Here is a 20646-nt window from a genome sequence, read left to right on the forward strand (position 1 = left end):
ATAGTAATTATGCTAATGCAGGGCTTTTTAAAACAACGTCATCTTCATTTGGTCGCCGAGACAAAGCCTCTTTGTGTCTGGCCCAGGAATGCTGCTCTGCTATATGCCGCGGCTCTCTGCTATCGCCCCAGCATCGCTAGTCCCTTCAAATTACCGCCCAAAGTCATTCACAGCCAGAGAAAACACCTCACCTTAAAAGCTTAAGTCCCCCAGTGACCAGGCCACCGTACCGCCAAGCTTTCAACCCCTTCTGTTAACACATAGGCTGCTCCTCTAAAAGAAAATTCCACACATTCATTTTGTGAGTGTGTGTTTGTTTGTGTGTATTTAGTGTTTTGGTTACAGGTAGAAGGGGAAGATGTTATCGTGGTCCCTGACTCCTCACCTGTCCCGAGGCAGGGGTAATTAGAAATGAGAGAATTTAATGGGGCCGTGAGCGCCTCAGGCCCTTTTAAGGCACCACTCAAATAATTGCAGCTTTGGTTCGAAGCAGGTCTGAGCAGCGAGGTGTGCTGTTTGGCGGGGGTATTGGGTGACAGATGGGTGTACCTGAGGGGATGAGGTAGGGGGCGAGGGGGATTTGCCTTCGCAGACCTCAGGAAGAGATAATAACAGCTCTCTCAGGGTTAAAGGTCAAAGCCACATCTGAAATGACAGAGAATGCTGCGATGTTAGAGATGCTTTTGGTTCATCTGGCACTGTCTGCAAGATAGGTTTTTCTTTGGGGGGGATGAAGGGATAGATACTGGGTGGTAGTTTCAGTGTAATATTCCTTCATTGCCTACTTAGAGAGACAGGTGAAAAATGTATGGTAAACCGCATTTCCTACTGCTTTTGCTTTTTAGGGGGAAGGGTAGAGATTTTGAAGGTGACAAATCCCTATTGTCAAAAGACAGCTGTCCAAAAACTGGATGATCCTGTAAATGAATTCTCAGGAAGCGGTTATTTTCATACTGACGTTACTCTAATCCACAGTTGGAGAGAAAAGAGAGTAAGAACAGACAGAAAAAGATTATTGTCAGATTTCTGTCTCCTGATATCCTATGTAGTGAAGGCTATTGCATGTCTTAAGATATTGAGCACAGCAGAATATTATAAAGCCAAATAAAAAGATTCTGTAAATGTGTATTGGATGATCATTAAGTTTTACCTGAGTTGGGCCCTCTATGTTTTCACATACAGCACAACCGCTCTCTTCTTTGCAAGTGATAATTGGCAATTCCAAATGCCACTATTAAATATGAATGTAATTAGTTAACTGATTGATTAGTGTTGGTGTGTGTGGGTGCACATGCAGGTTCAGCATTCTCTGCAGCAGCTAATTGCTCTGCAGCTTTAGCGATAATTGCCATTTTTGAAATCAGCGTTTCTCCGTTGGAAACCTTTTATCACATTGTGAGCTGAGCTCTACCCTTTGCGCTCGGCCTTCCTCAAATCAAACCTTTGTGTTATGAGAAAATTAAACATGGACCGATTTGCATTCACTGAAGACCATACTGTAGCTCCAGTTTAAAACCATAGACTAATTTAGTTATTTCAGAAGACCTAATGGTTGGTTGACAATTGTCTATTTGAAATGCGATGTTGTCTTGTCTACTGTCAAAAACACCAAACTTCTTTGAAGGCAGAGGAATAGATATGTTTTCTTCTGAAAGTCAAGTCAGCTTCCATTGTCCTTTCAATGGCCGGGACCAAATTAGCCTTGAAAAGCAAGCAGTGCTATAATTTGCTGTTGACATTTGATGTACCACTGACAGTAAAGCATTGTGATGAAAACAATTAAAGCAACTTTAACACAGTGACAGTAAACCCTAAACCGTCAGCCTCAGGTTGCACAGTTTAACCTTGACTCAGGTCACAGACCCCCACCCACCCCTCCTTTCCTCCATCACGTTGGGATGGAAAGTTGCTAACAACAGAAAGACAAAAGAACGTGGAGGATTAGTCATTTAGGCTTGACATGCCAAGTAACAAGACTCCTTTTTTTACCTGTCTATTGGCTCATGTGACCTGACCTTGTGGGGCCAGTTCAGTCATATAAATCTCTCAACAATGTTATGAGTTTAGTGTAAGGTTCAATGATCAACTGTTTTGGCCCAACTTGCCACAATGAACTGAAACAGCAGTATTTGATATAAAATCAAATCAAACTTTATTTGTCACATGCGCCGAATACAACAGGTTTAGACCTTACCGTGAAATGTTTACTTACAAGCCCTTAACCAACAGAGCAGTTCAAGAAGAGTTAAGAAAATATTTATCAAATAAACTAAAGTAAAAAAAGACTAAAAAGTAACACAACATAACAATAATGAGGCTAAATACAGGGGGTACCAGTACAGAGTCAGTGTGCGGGGGTACAGGTTAGTTGAGGTCATTTGTACATGTAGGTAGGGGGGAAGTGACTATGCATAGATAATAAACAGCTTGTAGCAGCAGTGTACAAAACAAATGGGGGGAGTCAATGTAAATAGTCAATTTTGCTGCTAGAATGGATTCCCTGAATGATTCCCTGATCCACCTCTACGCAGACGACACCATTCTGTATACTTCCGGCCCGTCCTTGGACACTGTGCTATCTAACCTCCAAACGAGCTTCAATGCCATACAACACTCCTTCCGTGGCCTCCAACTGCTCTTAAACGCTAGTAAAACCAAATGCATGCTTTTCAACCGTTCGCTGCCTGCACCCGCATGCCCGACTAGCATCACCACCCTGGATGGTCCCGACCTAGAATATGTGGACATCTATAAGTACCTAGGTGTCTGGCTAGACTGTAAACTCTCCTTCCAGACACATATCAAACATCTCCAATCTAAAATCAAATCTAGAGTCGGCTTTCTATTCCGCAACAAAGCCTCCTTCACTCAAGCCGCCAAACTTAACCTAGTAAAACAGACTATCCGACCGATCCTCGACTTCGGCGATGTCATCTACAAAATAGCTTCCAACACTCTACTCAGCAAACTGGATGCAGTTTATCACAGTGCCATCCGTTTTGTTACTAAAGCACCTTATACCACCCACCACTGCGACCTGTATGCTCTAGTCGGCTGGCCCTCGCTACATATTCGTCGCCAGACCCACTGGCTCCAGGTCATCTACAAGTCCATGCTAGGTAAAGCTCCGCCTTATCTCAATTCACTGGTCACGATGGCAACACCCACCCGTAGCATGCGCTCCAGCAGGTGTATCTCACTGATCATCCCTAAAGCCAACACCTCATTTCGTTCCAGTTCTCTGCTGCCTGTGACTGGAATGAATTGCAAAAATCGCTGAAGTTGGAGACTTTTATCTCCCTCACCAACTTCAAACATCTGCTATCTGAGCAGCTAACCGATCGCTGCAGCTGTACATAGTCTATCGGTAAATAGCCCACCCATTTTTACCTACCTCATCCCCATACTGTTTTTATTTATTTACTTTTCTGCTCTTTTGCACACCAATATCTCTACCTGTACATGACCATCTGATCATTTATCACTCCAGTGTTAATCTGCAAAATTGTAATTATTCGCCTACCTCCTCATGCCTTTTGCACACAATGTATATAGACTCTCTTTTTTTTCTACTGTGTTATTGACTTGTTAATTGTTTACTCCATGTGTAACTCTGTGTTGTCTGTTCACACTGCTATGCTTTATCTTGGCCAGGTCGCAGTTGCAAATGAGAACTTGTTCTCAACTAGCCTACCTGGTTAAATAAAGGTGAAATAAAAAAAAACACAAAAAAAACATCAAGAGTCAATGGCACCTATTGGAGTCAAACAATGCAAAAGGAAAGATGGAATTCCATTCTGTATCATTGATACCTCCTCTTTATTGTCAGTTAGTGTCTTTTCCTAAAAGTCAGGGACAACATCTGTGTAAACCTTGCAATATACATTGGATAAGGTTTTAATTGCCCACAATATCTTTTCATTTAAATGAGTTGGATATAACAGATTCCATCTATCTTTGAGGTGGGTGCTACTCTATTCACCCTGCCTATTATTCCTCTCAGAGACATTGAATTTCAGATAAGAGCTTGGACGCATTTCACATATAACCTCAATCTTATCATCTTTTGTTTGTGGCAGCATCCCTCCCTCTCTCCTCCCTTCCTTTCTCTTTCTCTCTCCCCCTGTAAGATGAGGTGATACTGAACAGCTATTGTTTTCACTAAGGTCTTTGAGAGCGTTGTTCAAAGGCTTGACGCGGCTCACCTTCTAGCGGGAGATGCTTATTTCATGCATTTAAAAGCTAAAATGTTTCACATCCTGAATCCAATTTTCTATCCCTTTTCTCTCTGAAGGCAGGGATTAAAGCCAAGCTGTCAGTCGGCAGACATGCCAGATCCTAAGACGGCTGCGATATTCGGCTCTGGCATTGGCCGTATCTAGAATCTCTCTCCCAGGTTTTAATTTGGCATTAGGTGCAATGTAGCACTGCCAAGGACAGTGAGCAGGAGAACACAACTAGTTTAAATTAAGAAGGTAACTCATGCTGGAGGTTTACATGAATCATTTGATGAAGGGTGCTTAGGCTTTTGCCAGTGGGTAAAAAGTATACACAACCTTTTGCTGTTGAAATAATTGGCTCTGACTATATACAGTGGGGCAAAAAAGTATTTAGTCAGCCACCAATTGTGCAAGTTCTCCCACTTAAAAAGATGAGAGAGGCCTGTAATTTTCATCATAGGTACACTTCAACTATGCCAGACAAAATGAGGGAAAAAAATCCAGAAAATCACATTGTAGGATTTTTAATGAATTTATTTGCAAATTATGGTGGAAAATAAGTATTTGGTCACCTACAAACAAGCAAAATTTCTGGCTCTCACAGACCTGTAACTTCTTCTTTAAGAGGCTCCTCTGTCCTCCACTCGTTACCTGTATTAATGGCACCTGTTTGAACTTGTTATCAGTATAAAAGACACCTGTCCACAACCTCAAACAGTCACACTCCAAACTCCACTATGGCCAAGACCAAAGAGCTATCAATGGACACCAGAAACAAAATTGTAGACCTGCACCAGGCTGGGAAGACTGAATCTGCAATAGGTAAGCAGCTTGGTTTGAAGAAATCAACTGTGGGAGCAATTATTAGGAAATGGAAGACATACAAGATCACTGATAATCTCCCTCGATCTGGGGCTCCACGCAAGATCTCACCCCGTGGGGTCAAAATGATCACAAGAACGGTGAGCAAAAATCCCAGAACCACATGGGGGGACCTAGTGAATGACCTGCAGAGAGCTGGGACCAAAGTAACAAAGCCTACCATCAGTAACACACTACGCCGCCATGGACTCAAATCCTGCAGTGCCAGACGTGTCCCCCTGCTTAAGCCAGTACATGTCCAGGCCCGTCTGAAGTTTGCTAGAGAGCATTTGGATGATCCAGAAGAAGATTGGGAGAATGTCATATGGTCAGATGAAACCAAAATATAACTTTTTGGTAAAAACTCAACTCGTCGTGTTTGGAGGACAAAGAATGCTGAGATGCATCAAATCAAATCAAATTTATTTATATAGCCCTTCGTACATCAGCTGATACTGGGGACAGCAAGGAGTCATCATGTCAGGTAGTCCTGGGGCATGGTCCTAGGGCTCAGGTCCTCCGAGAGAGAGAAAGAAGGAGAGAATTAGAGAACGCACACTTAGATTCACACAGGACACCGAATAGGACAGGAGAAGTACTCCAGATATAACAAACTGACCCTAGCCCCCCGACACATGAACTACTGCAGCATAAATACTGGAGGCTGAGACAGGAGGGGTCAGGAGACACTGTGGCCCCATCCGAGGACACCCCCGGACAGGGCCAAACAGGAAGGATATAACCCCACCCACTTTGCCAAAGCACAGCCCCCACACCACTAGAGGGATACCTTCAACCACCAACTTACCATCCTGAGACAAGGCTGAGTATAGCCCACAAAGATCTCCGCCACGGCACAACCCAAGGGGGGGGGGGCGCCAACCCAGACAGGATGACCACAACAGTGAATCAACCCACTCAGGTGACGCACCCCTCCAGGGACTGCATGAGAGAGCCCCAGTAAGCCAGTGACTCAGCCCTTGTAATAGGGTTAGAGGCAGAGAATCCCAGTGGAAAGAGGGGAACCGGCCAGGCAGAGACAGCAAGGGCGGTTCGTTGCTCCAGAGCCTTTCCGTTCACCTTCCCACTCCTGGGCCAGACTACACTCAATCATATGACCCACTGAAGAGATGAGTCTTCAGTAAAGACTTAAAGGTTGAGACCGAGTTTGTGTCTCTGACATGGGTAGGCAGTCCGTTCCATAAAAATGGAGCTCTATAGGAGAAAGCCCTGCCTCCAGCTGTTTGCTTAGAAATTCTAGGGACAATTAGGAGGCCTGCGTCTTGTGACCGTAGCGTACGTGTAGGTATGTACGGCAGGACCAAATCAGAGAGATAGGTAGGAGCAAGACCATGTAATGCTTTGTAGGTTAGCAGTAAAACCTTGAAATCAGCCCTTGCTTTGACAGGAAGCCAGTGTAGAGAGGCTAGCACTGGAGTAATATGATCAAATTTTTTGGTTCTAGTCAGGATTCTAGCAGCCGTATTTAGCACTAACTGAAGTTTATTTAGTGCTTTATCCGGATAGCCGGAAAGTAGAGCATTGCAGTAGTCTAACCTAGTAGTGACAAAAGCATGGATTAATTTTTCTGCATCATTTTTGGACAGAAAGTTTCTGATTTTTGCAATGTTACGTAGATGGAAAAAAGCTGTCCTTGAAATGGTCTTGATATGTTCTTCAAAAGAGAGATCAGGGTCCAGAGAAACGCCAAGGTCCTTCACAGTTTTATCCATCCAAAGAACACCATACCTACTGAGAAACATGGGGGTGGAAACATCATGCTTTGGGGCTGTTTTTCTGCAAAGGGACCAGGACGACTGATCCGTGTAAAGGAAAGAATGAATGGGGCCATGTATCGTGAGATTTTGAGTGAAAACCTCCTTCCATCAGCAAGGGCATTGAAGATGAAACGTGGCTGGGTCTTTCAGCATGACAATGATCCCAAACACACCGCCCGGGCAACGAAGGAGTGGCTTCGTAAGAAGCATTTCAAGGTCCTGGAGTGGCCTAGCCAGTCTCCAGATCTCAACTCCATAGAAAATCTTTGCAGGGAGTTGAAAGTCCGTGTTGCCCAGCAACAGCCCCAAAACATCACTGCTCTAGAGGAGATCTGCATGGAGGAATGGGCCAAAATACCAGCAACAGTGTGTGAAAACCTTGTGAAGACTTACAGAAAACATTTGACCTCTGTCATTGCCAACAAAGGGTATATAACAAAGTATTGAGATAAACTTCTGTTATTAACCAAATACTTATTTTCCACCATAATTTGCAAATAAATTCATTAAAAATCCTATAATGGGATTTTCTGGATTTTTTTCCCTCATTTTGTCTGTCATAGTTGAAGTGTACCTATGATGAAAATGTCTGGCCTCTCTCATCTTTTTAAGTGGGAGAACTTGCACAATTGGTGGCTGACTAAATACTTTTTTGCCCCACTGTAGGTCTACGAGAGACCCACAAGCAGAGTTCAGTAAAGAGTGAGAACCCCCTTTCTGTTAACACTGCCTTTTTTTTCAAACATTTTGTTTCAAAGATCAGTATTATGCATAATTTCAAATGTTTTTGTTGTAGTAGTCTAATAAGCAGGTAGTAATGGATATGATAGTGTCCTTTCCATACTATTTTTTTGTGTACAGCATAACCATCAATACATTTACAGAACACACATTTTTATACAGCATTTGCAAAGTTTTACATGTCACTATGATAGTCTTGAGTATATTACTGACGTCATTGTTCAAATAGGGAAAAACCGCTCTTTTTCCACACTAATTTCAAGCTTTGGCAGAGTAATTTTGTGAACACTGTACCCCTTAAAACGCGTTTCCTCATTACTCCACTCTCTGCTTTGAAAAGTTCACCGAATTTAATTGCGGTTTTATAGGATAATACGGGATAAAAAGCCTTTTAAGGGCCAGCTATTCCTTTTGTCTCTCAGGAAAGCTTCGCTCTCTTAAAGTGTGGCCAACCTGTCTCTGGCGGCAGACAAATGGCAGCTTCTAGTGGGCTTATTTGGGTTTAATGTGGCATAATGAGGTTATGTAATTGGGTTTAGGTCAGGTTGTAAAACAGGTTGAGAGGAGATGGGGATGTGAAGACCATGTAAATGAGTGCAGTGTTAAGATTGCTGGATGAAGCTAACAGTAACAATGTGGTGGGCTGGGCTCACAGTACGTAGCCACTGAGTGACACTCACAAAACGTGTCCAGTATTCAGTTAGGCCTACCTTATGGTTCAGCAAGTAGAAGATAAACAGATTTCTGTTGCCATTATTCATTCACTGGGGGAATTTTATAAAGATGAAACTACTTTTATGTCATTGGAAGATTGGCATCACAAGTCTGAATAGTTATATACTGTATGGTATATTATCACGCATTCCTGTCATGCACATCCCTAAGCGCTTGCCACCTCCCTCCCTGTAAATATCAAATCATGTATCATATATTATTTAAGGCAAAGTTAATGAACACATTAAAAAAGCGACATCCTCTCAGCAATTTGAAGCCAATCATTAAAATTTGTTAAAAGGCATGACTAATTAAAAAGGATATTTAAATGGGATTGAATTTTAATGCTTTTTCTCTTATTACCTTTGTGCGGGGTTAAGATGAGAGGGTGACGAGATTAGATATTCTCATACTAATTAAGGCCACAGCTCCCCTGGGTGGAGAACAAGGGCCTGGCTCATTCTCTCCTTCCATCCCTCCCCCCTGGTCTTCCCTCGCTCCTTCACATCGCCAGACCATTGGAGGCTTGGGAGGCCTAGTTGAGGCTTAACTTGAAACCCACTTTGGGATGCTGCATGCCCCTCCCCAGAGCTACCGTGGAATCGAACCTTGACCTTTTGAGGTTATCCGGACAGAAAGAGAATATAGTTTCTCATGTTATGATTAACTTTTGCCTTCTAATGAGCAGGATTAAATACATTTGAATAGGATAATGAATGTTTTGAGGTTTTGATAACCAAATATATCGGAACAGAATACTATGGTGTTTGTTGTGTTGGCACTTATGTCAAAATAGCATATCAGTTTGTTATACTGTAGGTAATTACTTGTTTGTTAATGTGTCAGACTGTGTATGAAAAGCCACACTGAGAAGACATTGGATAGGGGTGAAACTAAGTGAGCCACCAAAAAGCCTCTCAGTCACATGAAGCTGAACATAGCCTTGCTAATCTTGTCTATGGTAGTCTCCATGGCTATAGAATCAGATAGGCTAGCTAGATTGGATTGGCTGAGGCTCTAGCATGAACAGGAAACCACATTAGGATCATTTATATGAAGCCTCCTTGGTCACAGTGTTCACCTGGTTTCACCTTTACTCCCGTCTGATGTTTAGCTGTTTGTCTCTGTTGTGTCTGCTGAGTTACATGCTGTCTCATTGGCTGTTTGTCTTTGTTGTGTCTGTTGAGTTACATGCTGTCTCATTGGCTGTTTGAGGTTAAGAGCAAGTAGGGTCACCTGGGGTGATACCATAAGTAGATTGTTTGTTTACTTGAGGATCAGAGTTGTTTGTTCTCAGGAGATATCGTGTGGCCTCATCAGCCTCCTCATCAAAGAGCTAAAGGTCGGAAAGGAGGCTTCATCAGGAACAGGTGTCTGAAAAAGTTTGACAGGTGGACGCAGGATTTTGTGTCACACAGAGAATAAAACCATAGACACTTAGGTAGAGTGGAACACAGACTGTTAGTGCCCTTGATGCACAAGTACTGCAACTTAATTGACATGCTAAGCCATTAATACGGCCTTGGTGGCTATTACTGGCTAATGTTGGGACCTCTAAGAATTGAGTGACATTCAAAGGTGGGGTCTTTTTGTTCTCTAAGCTTTGATCTGAAGTAAAATGAGGACGAAGAGACTGAAGTAAGAGGTAATGGGGTTCTTGGAATGTGGCACTGGTGGGTACTGGCTGGGTGAACAGACACAGCACTCTTCCTCCTGTTTTTCTCTCTGCTGCCCCACACAAAGCTGAGGGCGTGTGAGTCACTTCCATGCACCGTGTAAGAGGAAGGAGAGTGGGAAGGCAAATAAACAGGATCTCTCTCTCCCTTTCTCTCCCTCTCTCAGAGTTTAGGTTATCAAAGGGAACCAGATGAGGGGTGCTTCTCTCTTTTCGCCCCGCTGAGACTGAAAACTGTTACCCTTACCCGGAGAGATCTGTGTACACTACTTGCAAAGTCAAATAAATAGATCCAGTGTGGAGGTTTACGTGTGTGTCTGTGTGACTGCCCGTAAAGCATCAGCGCCTGTCATCTTCAATCACTGTTCTCTGTCCCTGATCAGGCCTCCCCTCTCTCTTCTCTTGTGTGTGTGTGTGTGTGTGTGTGTGTGTGTGTGTGTGTGTGTGTGTGTGTGTGTGTGTGTGTGTGTGTGTGTGTGTGTGTGTGTGTGTGGCGCACGCTCGCGTGTGCAGGGCTGGATCCTGAGAAACACTTGGGGAAACCTCTGGCTGACATGGAGCCCTATCTAACTCAGGTCAGAGCATTACCTCACCAAGCTGGATCTGGCTTTGTTATATACTTATGTCACCTTGAATGAACTCGCTAAAGAGTGGTCTGCTTTCAAACTGTTACTGCTTTCTTAGCAGCATTGAGTTTAATCTAAAGACTCAATATATGACCAACAGTGATGTTTTGGCTCGTGTTTCAAACATTTAGATTTAGAGTAAAGTGATGGCTTTTAGGCTGGATCTTAAAATGAAATGATTATGAACATGTTGTTTTTGTTGGACAGCTTTCTGAGAAGTATGGAGTCCATGTCTGTGGAGAAGGGGGCGAGTACGAGACATTTACTCTCGATTGTCCTCTGTTCAAGAAGAGACTTGTTATGTAAGTCCAACATTGAAAGTTGTATCTTTCTTGAAATGAATGTACAGACAAGAAAGTATATAGTAATAATAGTTTTTTCATCTTTCTGCAGTGATGCTATGGAGACAGTGATCCACTCTGCAGATGCCTTTGCTCCGGTTGGCTACCTGCACTTCAGCATGATGCACACAGAGGACAAGGTGAACGTAAGTCTTCCTTCTTGCAGAGTTAGGCTGTTTTTGTGTCGGCGTTTAGTCGTTTCAGTTGAAGATGTAAATGCAATTCAATGTTTTACTTTATAATATTAAGGATATTAACATAAATACATTTGTCTTGCACACCATTGATACAGAAGTCACTCATAAACAAAATAAATAGAATCAAACAGTCCCTAATAGTTGCTTTTTTGATACCTGATAAGGATGGGAAGCACTGTGGGGCAGGGGAGAGATCAGCCTCTAGAGGGTCTCCATCCCATCTCTCCACCGCTCTCTACTCTGGCCCCACATGGCCTACTTTGACATCTGCAATATTCACTCCTGCCTGAAACTAGGCCTGGCTTAATAAACATGTCTGCTCAAATGAAGGCATTTAGGATTCTGGTAGCTGGTTAAGCGAACACGGTGGGGGGATAGAGGGATGGGGGGATGGAGCGGAGTAAGGAATGGTAGGGGATAAAGGTGGAGGGATGGGGGATGGAGCGGAGTAAGGAATGGTAGAGGTGAGTAAAGGTGGAGGGATGGGGGGATGGAGCGGAGTAAGGAATGGTAGAGGTGAGTAAAGGTGGAGGGATAAAGTCATAGGGATAATGCCCTGGCTTTTTGCACATTGACTGTATGTACCCATGCAACACATTGGATTGACTCATGTCACTTTTCACCTTGCAACGTTGTTCTCGTTGGTTTCCTTCTGGCTGCCTCTGGTCTGGTAGGGTAGAAGAGGACCAAGAAGTGTATGTATCCTTAGATTTGGTCAACCTAGGTCTACACAGTTAACTATGATGTCAGATAAGGTTGTGTGTAACACAACAGCCCCTCCGTTGAACAGTATTACAGTGGTCTGGTCGCCACTAATTATCTTAGCGGATTGGAGCCTACAACCAGTGACTAAGAGAAAGGCGGGAAACTAAATAAAAGCAACAAGCTTAGTAAACAGCAGCATCTTTGTCAGTTACTCTATGCATTGTATTTGTAATAAAGAAAACCATTAAAGAATGGTGAGAGAAAGAACCAACTTGGAACAAAAAGGATGAGAGTTGTATCTCATAGAGGAGAGGAGCTGTACGAGCTGCATTAATCTGTGTGTATGTTTGTGTGTGAGGGGGTACACAGGGGGTTCACAGGGGATCACAGGGGTCACACGGGTGGGAGCGGCCCCTAGCAGGCCAGTGCTCCAGGGTATGGTTTTTGTGTGTGTTTGTGTGTGTTATTATGGACAGAAATCATACCCTTCAACCCCGGTGACCCTCCAGCTTCCATCCTCCATACCTACAGCTATGTATTTTCTACCCCCCCCCCCCACACACACACACACACACACACACACACATCCCCCAACCCCCCGGGTCGCTGTTTGAGGGAAGAGCAGGGAGATTCCCTGGGCCTGGGACTCAGGGGAGAGGAGAACCTGCCCTCATGCTGCAGTCCAAAGCTCTTTCCATCAGGGTGACAGATCAGCTCTGACACCAGCACTAGAGGACTAGAGGAGACGGCACTGGGGCGGGCGGTGGGCAACACAGGGGGTGGGGACATTACGGCCCTCCATCATTTGCCCCTCAGTTTTCCCTCCCTGTGTAGGCAGCAACCGAGAGGGGCTGCAGTATAATTAATTTGATTATCATATGGCCAAATGCAGCTGACAGCAGGAAGGTGGGGGTGAAGGGGGAGGGGGGATTAGTTGCTAAGAACATTTGAAATATGTATTTAAATGTTTTACGCCCTGGTGGAATTTGGCAGGTAATATGTACGCCGTTGAGAATGCTAATGTTTTTAAAAAAAATTTTAAGAAGAGGGTATGGAGGCAAAGTTGTAAATACAAACAAATGAATAAAACACCAGTGTGGTGAAACCCAAAGCATGTCAAAGCAAAGCTAGGAGTCAAGAAGAGTGACAGCCGGCATGATTGAATTTACAGTATCAGAAAATCCATCCGCCTGCCGCCCCTCCCTGCTTGGTGTAATTCATGAATATGTTAGCATGTTGTTTCATATTCATTCACCTTGAAGTTATTTGTGGCTAGGCCCTCGTCAGAAACATAGTGACATACATAGCCTAGCCTGTGTAGTGGCGGCTTCTTGAAAAAACAAATTGTGCTCTGTTTGGTTGTTTGCGCTGGTTGTGTGTAGTTATGTGATTTTGGGGCTGTGTCTGTTTGGCTTGATGTATCCCCTGCTGGTGTTTTACTGCAGGGCCCGGTGGCGAGTGCTTTGCCCCTCGGTAGTTGTCCTTGCCAGAGTGTCATTGAAAAGATGACTGAGGAGGCTGATCAAGCTGAAGACATCCAGGAAGAATTTACATCAAATGGCGACCTTAGTTGTCATCGGGGCCGTGGTGAGGCGCGTGCGTGTGTGTGCGTGTGTGTGTGTGTGTGCGTGCTCTGTGTCATGTGGCCAGTGTCATTATGCTAGCTCTTTTGAGTGATCACTTGACAAGAGCTGTCGTTCTAAGAGCATACATTTATGACTGTTTAGGAATGACATGTTTTATTACGGTCCATACTGTCCATAATTCTGAATGAAGTATTACTTAGCTGTCGTATACATATGATTTAGCTGTTAAAAATACTCTTCATATCTTCCAAAATATATCTCTCCCTCCAGACTTCCCGTCCTGCTCACCTAAAAGCTCCAGGGGCTACCAGTGGATCTCAGGCATCACCGGGCTTCACAGCCCAGACCCAGGGATCCAGAGTCAGACCAATACAGCATTCACTCTGCTACAAGGTGCAGTTCAGTACAGCAAAACAGGGGGGAAAGTATACTGACTGCAAACTAGCTTGTAACTCTGATGCTGCAAACTAGTGCATCACAAGTTCAAAAAACAGACTTTCCCAAGGCTACTTGAAAATTCTTTAGGTTCTCAGGAACTCTAGTGATAAGTCACAAACTCAGACTAATGCCCTAACCCTAAATAATCTATGTTCGCTTCAATCAAATAAACATTTAGAACTATTGAGGGAAGAGAAGGTTCGGGACTGCTTTTACTAGAGGTGATATCAGGAATATAGAATGTATTAAGTGGTTGGTGCTTGGGATATTGGAGTGGTTGGTGCTTGGGATATTGGAGTGGTTGGTGCTTGGGATATTGGAGTGGTTGGTGCTTGGGATATTGGAGTGGTGGACAGTGCTCTGTAACCCCTTTGCGAGGTTTAACCCTCAAACCAGACAATTGAGAAAACAAAGGGGGAAAACTCCTTTGTTCCCAGGACACCTTTTTTTCTCCTTGTTGTGTTAGCAAAATGCACTTGAAGAGGTGCGGCAGGCTGGGCCTGAGCAAAAAGCAGGGGAGCGATCAGCTCTGTATTCACAAATGCTCTTTTTAAGTTTGGGAGGCAAAGCATTAAAGAGGCCCACGTGTCAGCTGCTTTGTCCATCACAGGGACGGAATGGACAGACAATTTAAATGAACCCAGAGCGGAGCACACCCCGCTCCTCTTCAAACAGACACTCACTCTCACACACTTACACAGGCACGCTGTGTGGGTTAGCTCTTTTTCGCCCTGCAGAACTTTTTTTCTAAAAGTGCACACTTTAATAGTGCATCTGAATTGGGGGAGAAAAAGGGTAGAAAGATGAAAAGCATATTTAATCGTGGTACGCGGCTGAACAGCCTTCAGAGCGCAGAGACAATATTAAAGGAGTTAATATTTAATGGAGAACCTCTTTGTATGAGGGCGAAGTGTGTGAAGTACTCTGAGATGCCAGCGTCGGCAAAGGAAAACAAACTTGATGCCAAATCATATTATAAGGGGGAGAAAGGCCTTGCTTCAAGCCCCTTGCGTTCCCTGTGCTCTTTAAGGGAGATGTGTACAATGCATGGGATGAAAAAAAAACATGACTCTCAGAACTATGTCAAGGTAAACATAGCTCAATGTGCATTCCCAAGTATCACCACAATCATTTAGCAACCTAAACAGGTTGTGTTCTCCCTACAATGACAAATATTTGTGTGTGTATCTGTAATCGGTGTCTTTGTCCTGTGTAGCTGAGCTGGAGAGGAGAGGCTGGCAGCTGAAGCATATTGTTCTGGTTCACCTGTATGTGAGGAACATGGAGGACTTCATTTCACTCAACAAAGTCTACACCACCCACTTTGGCATAAACCCCCCTGCCAGGTACCATAATGGACCAGTAGGCTGCCTCTATATTGTCTAGAGAGGTTTCCCCTCCCTGTCTCCTACCTCGTATTAATGTTATTTACACACACCTTTCCTGCGTTCTTAGATCAGAGCAGATGAAGGACCGGGGATAAGGAGAAGAGCATACAGACTATTTAGCACCCTTAGACTGACCCCTCACCCAAAAAGCAGAGACAATCACATATCCTCACTAAATCCTTCACTCTCAGTAAACAGTTGATGAGTATACAGGTCATATCATCAGGCTCTGTTCATTCATGTCCTCCCCTCATCTTTATCCCTCCCTCCACCTCTCAAGGGTGTGTGTCCAGGCACCTCTACCTGCCGGTCAGCTCCTCCAGATGGACTGTCTGCTCCACGACTGGCCCCCGGAGCCACAGGAGGCCCAGCAGGAGGCTACCTTTCACCACAGAGAGGCTCTTCATGTCCAGAGCCTGTCCCACTGGGCTCCCGCCAACATCGGGCCCTACAGCCAGGCCCTCAGGGTAAGAGACCCCTACGGGAGGGGAGATGGAGGGGAGGGTGGTGGGATGGATGGCTGGGTTGGGTCTTTTAGATTCCAAGGAACTTAGTAGAAACATGGAGAGGGGGTGTGGTGGTTGGGTTGGGGATATATGTGTGCCTCTTTAGATTTATACTGGGGACTAACAAGCATCAAGAGGTTAGGGGGGAGACTGATGGCTAAGTGGCGAGATGGGGAAAGACAGTCTTGTGTTTCTAGGGGCTTACAAGGAGCAGAGTGGTGCATAGAGAACTCTCAGTGAAAGACAAATCGATAAGAATGGTTGATCATTCCAGGGATCATTATAACTAGCTACAACTTTGTTGTTTGAGTCTGACGAGGAACTAGAAACAAATACATAGCCTTTGAAATCCGACTAGGATACAAAGCTGTGATTTCACTGAAGTTTGTAGTCTGAGAGTGTGTATTTGTCTGCACTTTTGTAAAGTTTGGAGAATGTAGCCTTGTGTATGTGGGTGTGTGTATACGCGTGTCTATCTACATCCGCATTCGTGTGTGAAGTTTGTAGGATGGAAGGTTTTTTCTTATTGTTTAAACACACCGACTCAGCTCAACAGGAGAGAACACAGGAAGTGAGTGTATCCGTGGTTGCGTGGGCGGCTGGTGCTGTCTGTTTACCCACTCTGTACTGGGGATTACACTTGTCAAGTTACTGTCAACAAGGAAAGTGTCCATCTCATCCACAACGACCTTGATCTCCCATCCAAAACCTCCGATGAGTAAGAACACGTGTGTATGGATGGATGGTTGAGGTAGAACCGTTGAGTGTTGGGGATAACTTACAGAGTAATGATATCATGCTGTGCACACTGTTGTTGATCTCATAGAAGGATAAGAAGGTTCAGACATTTTAGGGGATCAATAAAGTTATAGCTGTTATTATTGACATGAATAATTCAAGCCTCAGATTGTTAAATGAGCCTTGGATAAGCATGTAGTGCAGGATGTGTATTCTTTTATCCTGCTCATATACGACGCTCAGAGCCTACGCTTGTACCGTAGACCCTTAGTGACATACAAACTAACAGTTATATGTTGTTTCACCTTTAAACAACAGAAGCAGTTGTCTCTATTAATGTGATTATTCCTGATCATTCAAAATCCAAAGCAATTTCCCCAGAAAACAATGAAATCGGATTTGTTTGCACTGAACTCTGTAGAATGATCCCAAAGACATTAGCTTGTCTCTCAGCCTGCTGACTCTACCTCCATGCTATACTGGTTCAAATAGAACACAAATATATGAACAACATTTTTAAATTTTTTAATTTAACGTTTATTAAATTCGACAAGTCAGTTAAGAACAAATTCTTATTTACAATGACGGCCTACCCCGGCCGAACACGGACGACGCTGGGCCAATTGTGCGCCACCCTAAGGGACTCCCAATCACGGCCGGATGTGATGCAACATCACTGTGTTTTAGGGGAAGAATTTTACATCTTGGTACAATTAGGCCCTCGCTATTGAGCATGCAGATGAGTTGCCCCACAACTCACGCCTTAATGAGAAACTGCTGTCGCCGTGGTGGCGAATGTTGCCGTGACAATATAGCCTAGCATTGGGGTCGCGTCAACAATATACAGTGCATTCGGAAAGTATTCAGATCCCTTGACTTTGTACACATTTTGTTACGTTACAGCCTTATTCTGAAATGGATTAAATAGTTGTGTTCCCCTCATCAATCTACACACAATACCCCGTAATGACAAAGCAAAACAGTTTCAAACATTTTTAAAAATATAAAATGAAAACTTCAATATCACATTTACATAAGTATTCAGACCCTTTATTCAATCATTTGTTGAAACACCTTTGGCAGTGATTACAGCCTCAAGTCTTGGGAATGATGCTACAAGCTCGACACACCTGAATTTGGGGAGTTTCTGCCATTCTTCTCTGCAGATACTTTAAAACTCTGTCAGGTTGCATGGGGACCGTCACTGCATATCTATTTTCAGGTCTCTCCAGAGATGTTCGATCAGATTCAAGTCTGGGCTCTGGCTGGGCCACTCAAGGAAATTGAGACTTGTCCCGAAGCCACTCCTGCGTTGTCTTGGCTGTGTGCTCAGGGTTGTCCTGTTAGAAGGTGAACCTTTTCCCCAGTCTGAGGTCTTGAGTGCTCTGGAGCAGGTTTTCATCAAGGATCTCTCTGTACTTTGTTCCGTTCATTTTTCCCTCGATCCTGACTAGTCTCCCAGTCCCTCCTGCTGAAAAACATCCCCACAGCATGATGCTGCCACCACCATGTTTCACTGTAGGGATGGTGCCAGGTTTCCTCCAGACGTGGCGCTTGACATTCAGGCCAATGAGTTAAATCTTGGTTTCATGAGACCAGATAATCTTGTTTCTCATGGTCTGAGAGTCTTTAGGTGCCATTTGGCAAACTCCAAGCAGGCTGACATGTGCCTTATACTGAGGAGTGGCTTCCGTCTGGCCACTTCCATAAAGGCCAGATTGGTGGAGTGCTGCAGAGATGGTTGTCCTTCTGGAAGGTTCTCCCATCTCCGCATAGGAACTCTGGAGCTCTGTCAACATGACCATCAGATTCTTGGTCACCTCCCATACCAAGGCCCTTCTCCCCCGATTGCTCAGTTTGGCCAGGCGGCCAGCTATAGGAAGAGTCTTGGTGGTTCCAACTTCTTCCATTTAAGAATGATGTAGGCACTGTGTTCTTGGGGACCTTCAATGCTGCAGAAATGTTTTGGTACCCTTCCCAAGATCTGTGCCTCGACACAGTTCTGTCTCGGAGCTCTATGGACAATTCCTTCAATCTCATGGCTTGGTTTTTGCTCTGACATGCACTGTAAACTGTGGGACCTTATATAGACAAGTGTGTGCCTTTCCATATCATGTCCAATCAATTGAATTTATCACAGGTGGACTCCAATTAAGTTGTAGAAACATCTCAAGAATGATCAACTGAAACAGGATGCACCTGAGCTCAATTCCGAGTCTCATAGCAAAGGGTATGAATTCTTATGTAAATTAGGTATTTCCATTTTTAATTTTGAATATATTTGCAAATATGTCTAAAAAACGTGTTTTACTTGTCATTCAAATCAAATCAATCTTTATTTGTCACATGCGCCAAATTCAGCAAGTGTAGACCTTAACGTGAAATGCTTACTTACAAGCCCTTAACCAACAGTGCAGTACAAGAAGAGTGTAGGGGTATTGTGTGTAGATTGAGGAGAATTCTTCTTTTTTTTAATCCATTTTAGAATAAGGGTGTAACGTAACAAAATGGGGAAAAAGAGAAGCGGTCTGAATACTTTTGAATGCACTTTAGACTGACAGAGGAGAGGCAGTCTGAGACCAAAACCACCTCCCTCAAACCCCCTCTATCCCACTTTAGGAGATAATGAGTGGGATCCTATTAAAGAAAGGGGGAGGGGAAGAACAGCTCAAATTATATTAAATATTCTGTGGTCTTAATTATTTCCCCTGAAGAAGTTGTCAGTTTGATGTAACCGTCACACAGAGAGAAATGATTCAAGTTTAATTTAGGAATGATTGCATTGTCTTGCTTTATGGCAATACGTTGTTTGGTGAAGTCTATTGTTTGAAGTTTTGGGCCTGTTGTTAAATCGCTTCCATGTGGCTGTTGAGACCCACTGAATAAGGCAGTAGGCTGAAATGGCCAGTTTGAGGGTTTGCACTGACAATGACAGTAGGCTGAATATGGCAGAATGCTAAAGTGGCCAGTGTGAGGGACAGCACATGGCTCCTGACAGGCCTGGCACGCTGGGCATGCTAGATCTGACTAGGACTGGGAGCAGGACTGGTGGTAGACCAGAGAGTGTCATGGGAAGAAACGCTTGACGTGGTGGCGTGTGATAGATGTTGGACCGCTCTGTCTGTCTGTCTGTCTGCTCCACTTTCTCTCTCCCTAATCTCAGACTAACTGTTGATATCATCTGGCAATCTGACAGATCCCTATCTGCGCTGCTGATGTACAGAATATGTTAACCTTTATGATGCCGTCGCGGCAGGCCCTTTGGGTGTGTTTTGGTTACCATCGTTAAGGTGAAATCAACCGGGAGGCTCACAAAGAAGGGACAATAATTTAATTTGTGGTTTGTTTATGCATTTTCTGTTACACCCTTGATTAGTTTCTGCTTGGAGGTCATGTGTACATATTATTAGCAGTGATATAGGTAATGAGGGTTTTCTTCAGGGGTTACACATTTGATTGTGGTCACTGCTCTGCCTTAAGATACAATACCAGAGATCAGAGTTCCTCTTCCAACCAATTTGTTCCTGTTTTGGTATTTTGATGTTTATCAGTGATTTAATGCGAATTCTCTCCAGACTCATGCTTTGTCTACATTCTTTGCATAATTGAATTATCCAAAATGCCCCTGTTGTATCACATCAATCACTGGTGTAAAAAAGAGCAGTTCCAGCTTTAGTAAAGAATATATCAAAGAAAACGTCTACGGTTTCAGCTTTTGAAACCACCCATGCTATTTACAACAACCATCAAGTTATGCCAGGAAAACTTTCTTAAAACTGTCATAAAAACAGATATTACTCCGTTGTTGAGTCAAGTCACTTAGTATCACTCAGCTTCCACAACCACACTGTCCCATTATCATAATAATAACAGGAAAAAGTCCCATATTCTGTAGCATCCACGTCTTTGTAAAGAGAAACCCATTTGTACTCATAACAGATGATTAAGCTTGTGGGTTGCCAGACGGAGAAAATTGACCCTTCATTAACCAGCATGCTAGTTAACAGCAGGAGTCCCAAATGGAATTGGAAAGGAAAGGGGATACCTAGTCAGTTGCACAACTGAATGCATTCAACCAAATTTTATTCACACCTATTCGATTTAGTGCTGCCCATTCTATTCCCCACAATCA

The 20646-nt window shown here is 43.8% G+C and overlaps 1 protein-coding gene across 3 annotated transcripts in view; it reads left to right on the forward strand.

Moving 5' to 3' along the window:
- dph6 (diphthamine biosynthesis 6) overlaps positions 1–20646 on the forward strand; it is an 87901-nt gene that overhangs the window by 26435 nt on the left and 40820 nt on the right. For 2 of the 3 annotated variants that reach the window (XM_042329982.1, XM_024437092.2), the window contains exons 6-12: positions 10503–10564; positions 10823–10917; positions 11009–11102; positions 13304–13445; positions 13715–13837; positions 15099–15228; positions 15551–15737. In XM_042329982.1, coding sequence (XP_042185916.1) covers positions 10503–10564; positions 10823–10917; positions 11009–11102; positions 13304–13445; positions 13715–13837; positions 15099–15228; positions 15551–15737 — 833 coding nt within the window. The remainder of the gene's footprint in view (positions 1–10502; positions 10565–10822; positions 10918–11008; positions 11103–13303; positions 13446–13714; positions 13838–15098; positions 15229–15550; positions 15738–20646) is intronic. The other variant, XM_042329981.1, reaches the window with a different exon arrangement.

This window comes from Oncorhynchus tshawytscha, linkage group LG11, assembly GCF_018296145.1.
Source record: "Oncorhynchus tshawytscha isolate Ot180627B linkage group LG11, Otsh_v2.0, whole genome shotgun sequence".
NCBI lineage: Eukaryota > Metazoa > Chordata > Actinopteri > Salmoniformes > Salmonidae > Oncorhynchus > Oncorhynchus tshawytscha.